Source organism: Chinchilla lanigera, unplaced genomic scaffold, assembly GCF_000276665.1.
Source record: "Chinchilla lanigera isolate Chin_1 unplaced genomic scaffold, ChiLan1.0 scaffold00028, whole genome shotgun sequence".
In the NCBI taxonomy this organism is placed as follows: domain Eukaryota; kingdom Metazoa; phylum Chordata; class Mammalia; order Rodentia; family Chinchillidae; genus Chinchilla; species Chinchilla lanigera.
Window position 1 is genome coordinate 18,408,117 of NW_004955429.1, and position 3,616 is coordinate 18,411,732.

The 3,616-nt window shown below is 51.1% G+C and overlaps 1 protein-coding gene across 7 annotated transcripts in view; it reads left to right on the forward strand.

Moving 5' to 3' along the window:
• Positions 1-4: 4 nt before the first annotated feature.
• Positions 5-3,616, forward strand: part of Rhno1 (RAD9-HUS1-RAD1 interacting nuclear orphan 1) — a 7,712-nt gene continuing 4,100 nt past the window's right edge. For 3 of the 7 annotated variants that reach the window (XR_001234519.1, XR_001234520.1, XM_005387125.2), the window contains exon 1: positions 5-464. Coding sequence is in view for 1 of the 7 variants with exons in the window: in XM_005387125.2 (XP_005387182.1) it covers positions 447-464 (18 nt within the window). In the remaining 6 variants the exon portion in view is untranslated. Of the gene's footprint in view, positions 469-2,583; positions 2,795-3,616 lie in introns of those variants that run through there. The other 4 variants (XM_013515475.1, XM_005387126.2, XM_005387127.2 and 1 more) reach the window with 4 other exon arrangements.

Consider the following 3,616-nt stretch of genomic DNA (forward strand, 5'->3'; position numbering starts at 1 on the left):
GGAGGCCCGGCCGTTCGCTGTCCGCACGCCGGCCTCTGCGGCCCCGGGCGGGCGCTCCTCGGCCTCCCTGCTCCGCACGCTGCGCGGTGGTCGAGCTCCTGCGCGGGCAACCGTCCTCGGTTTATCTGTTAACGACCGTGGGGCGCCCCGGCTCCATCTGAGCGCGGCCTGAGGTCTTCACCCGGTTTTTGTTTGGGGTGTGTGTCCGTGTGTGCGTGGCTTCCCGTAGTAGGGACTGCACCCAGGGCCTTGGCACTGAGCATGCCTCCTGCCCGCCCTTCGCCACGCCCAGGCTGGACACGGATTTGCGATCCTCCTGCCTCAGCCTCCCAGAATGCTGGGATTACAGGCTCCGCCCCCGTGCACCCTCATCCGGCATATGTTACAGGCCCTGCCTCAGCTCCCAGGTCTCAGATCCTCCACGCAGAGCTGTCTTGCCCCCTGCCATGGTCGAGGTTTTATACGTAGGTACTTTACAGGGTGTTTTATTTGCTTATGCAACAGCTTTTGTGGAGGAACAGCTGTACAGCCAGGCCCTGAACATACAGTGGCAAACAGGGTTCTTTTCTTCCCCTGAGCCTGGAGTCTGAAGGGGGTGTAAGGGAGCACAGATATTTCCCCAGAATCAAACAGTTACAGCTGCAAAAGGAGGTTAGAAGTCAGTGATACTTCTCTTGTCTTTCCTCTCTCTCTCTTGTTTTTTTCTGGTACCCAGAATTGAACTCATGACCTTGCGCTTGGCAGGCAGGCGCTGTGCCACTGAGCTAAATCCCCAGCCCCGTCTTTCCTCTCTTCGTGCGCCCACCAGTCCCTCCTTCCCCCTCTCCCCTCCTTCCCTTACTTTTTAGACTGGGTCTTGCTGTGTTGCCCAGTCTTGAACCACTTGGCTCAAGGAATTATCCCATCTGTCTCCAGAGTAGCCGAGACTGTAAGGCCTGACTACACACTTTGAGTATTTAGGATGAGGAGATCCTGACTTAGGTAAGACGGAGGAGGCTTTTCTGCCGAGCTGAGGCTGAGCGTAAGATCCGGCACCTTTTACACAGAAGGCAGGGAGACCGGCTGAGAAGGCGGAGTACAGTGTGTGAAGGCTGCTGTGGGACAGGGAGAGGCCTGGTGAGTCCAGGACTGCCGCCATAGGCTTAGGCTGAGAACCGGTGTGGCACCGCTCAGAGGAAGCAGAGCCTTGGCCTTGACAGGAGCATGGTCTTATGCACCTGTGAGCCAGCTCTCCAGAGGCGAGACCGGAGGATCGCCAGCCTGGGGCACATAGTGAGATCCCGTCTCAAAAAGCGGACAAACACAGAAAAAAGTGGGAGAGTTTGTAATGCCCATTTGACCCCGCCCAGTAGCTGAGCAAGGGGAGGACATTGCTCCCACCACTGCCCTCCTATTGAACTCTTCCCAACTGGGTTTTTCTCCTAAAGTGCCTAGAGCTGTCTTTTAAATTCCAATGGGGGGGGGGGGCTGGGGATTCAGCTCAGCGGCACAGCGCCTGCCTGCCAAGTGCGAGGTCATGAGTTGGATTCCTGGTACTGGGAAAAAAAAAAGGGAAAAGAAAAAAGAAATACCAGTCAGGCTGGTTATGCAAGCCTATAATCCCAGCTACTTGGGAGGCAGAGGCAGGAGGATTGCAAGTTAGAGAGGGGGGTGTCACGTAGTAGTAGAGTGCTTCCCTAGTATGCTGTCACTAGGTTCCATCCTCAGCACTAAGGGAAAAGCATTTAATTCTTCAGCGAGGTCTTCCCTAAGTGCTCTCTAAAAGAACACTTAGTGTCAGCTCTTACCCTGTTTGATTTTTGTCGGTTAACTTTGACCACTAGATCCTAAGTGCCTTGACAGCTGGGAGTTTATTTTGTTGTCTAGTAGATGCTTGCAGCACCTAGACCGATGCCTAGTGTACAGTTGGGACTCAGTAAAAAATATCTGTTGAAAGAGTGAACAAGTGGATGTATCTGTTGTGTGCGCTTGCCCTAAAATGACCCACCGTTCCACTGAAGAAGCTCTTATGAAAGTCGATCTGGTTCTTAGAGCCAGTGGTCACGGCTTCAGACCTTTCTGTGACCCTGTGTCTGTGGCATCCTCCTGTCTTCACCGACACAGCCCACGTTCAGGCCTGCGTCGTTCCCCACTCAGATGACACAGTAACCTCCTAATCAGTTCTCTTATATTACGGCTTGTATCTAGCTGTCTCCCCAGAGCTTCATGCCGTCGTAGGTGGGGCTTATCAGAGGTGGCTGGATCTAGAGTGTGTGATGCCGGGATTGATTCCCATGTGATGCTAAGATTAAGGCTTCCCCTTCCCCGGTGTGAGTGCTGTCTGCCCGAAGGGTGGTGCTTCTCTAGGATTACAAATTGAGTAGCTTTGATCCATCCAAACGGCAGGTGTTTGGCATGAATTGCGGAGGTTGGGAACAAGGGGTAGGGGATCCTTGCTCCTTCAGGAAGTCATTTGCAGAAGTCATTTGAGAGTTGCAGAGATACTGCAAGAATTAAACAGGTGTGTGTGTGAGTGTGCAGCACTCGGGAGGCTGAGGCAGGAGGGTCGCTGCAAGTTTGAGGTTAGCCTGGGCTACAAAGTGAGCTCAAAGCCAGACTGAAATGCATAGTGAAACCCTGTCTCAAAATGACAAAAAAATAAGGGACCGGAAGAGTGTTGTTGCTAGTCACTTGCTGCTTGCTGCTGCTGCTTCTTCCTTTGACCTGCTGTGAGCTGTTTCTCCTCTGTGTTGCCCCTCTGCCCTGTTGACCTGCCCTGGAGCCCGCCGACTATGAACTGAAACCTCTACAAACCGTGAGCCAAAATGAACTTTTCCTCCTTTAACTTTGGGTGTCAGATATTTTGTCTCAGCAATGAGAAAAAGTAACTGGGGGCTGGGGATTTAGCTCAGTGGCACAGCGCCTGCCTGGCAAGCGCAAGGTTGTGAGTTCGATTCCCGGTACCAGAAAACAAAACAAAAAAAAAAAAAAAGAGAGAGAAAAAAACTAACTAAGACACCCTACTTTCAGGGTAGTTATTCTCTCCTTTTGTACCACTGCCACGATGAGCTGTCAGAATGACACAAACAAAACAATTAGGACATTTATGAAACCATTGAAACTTTGAACATTGACTGGATTTTTGCTAAGGAATCTGTGTTCGTGTGTATACATTTAATGGGAATGACACAATGCTTATAAATATATTTAATGCAGAAGTAGGGGAAATGGGATAGAAGGATGGATGGATCAGGACTGGCCAAAGTGAGCATGGGTTGATGGTCATTAGAGTTAGGTGTTGAGTTTCTAGTAGTCCCATTATATTATTCAGTCTGGTTTTGTTTATGTTCAGAATTATTTGGGGGTGAAAAAAATTTTTTTCGAGGCGGGGTCTCACTGTGTAGTTCAGAGTGGTCTTGAATTCACTCCATAGCCCAGGCTGGCCTTGAACTTGTGGAGATCCCCCTGTCTCAGCCTCCCAAGTGCTGGGATTACAGGCATGTGCCACCATTCCTGGTGGGGTGAAAATTTTAAAAAGCAAAACAAACAAAACCCAAGTACAAGCTGGGTGTGGTGGTGCATGCCTGTAATCCCAGCACTCAGGAGGCTGAGGCAGGAGGATTGCTGTGAGTTCAAG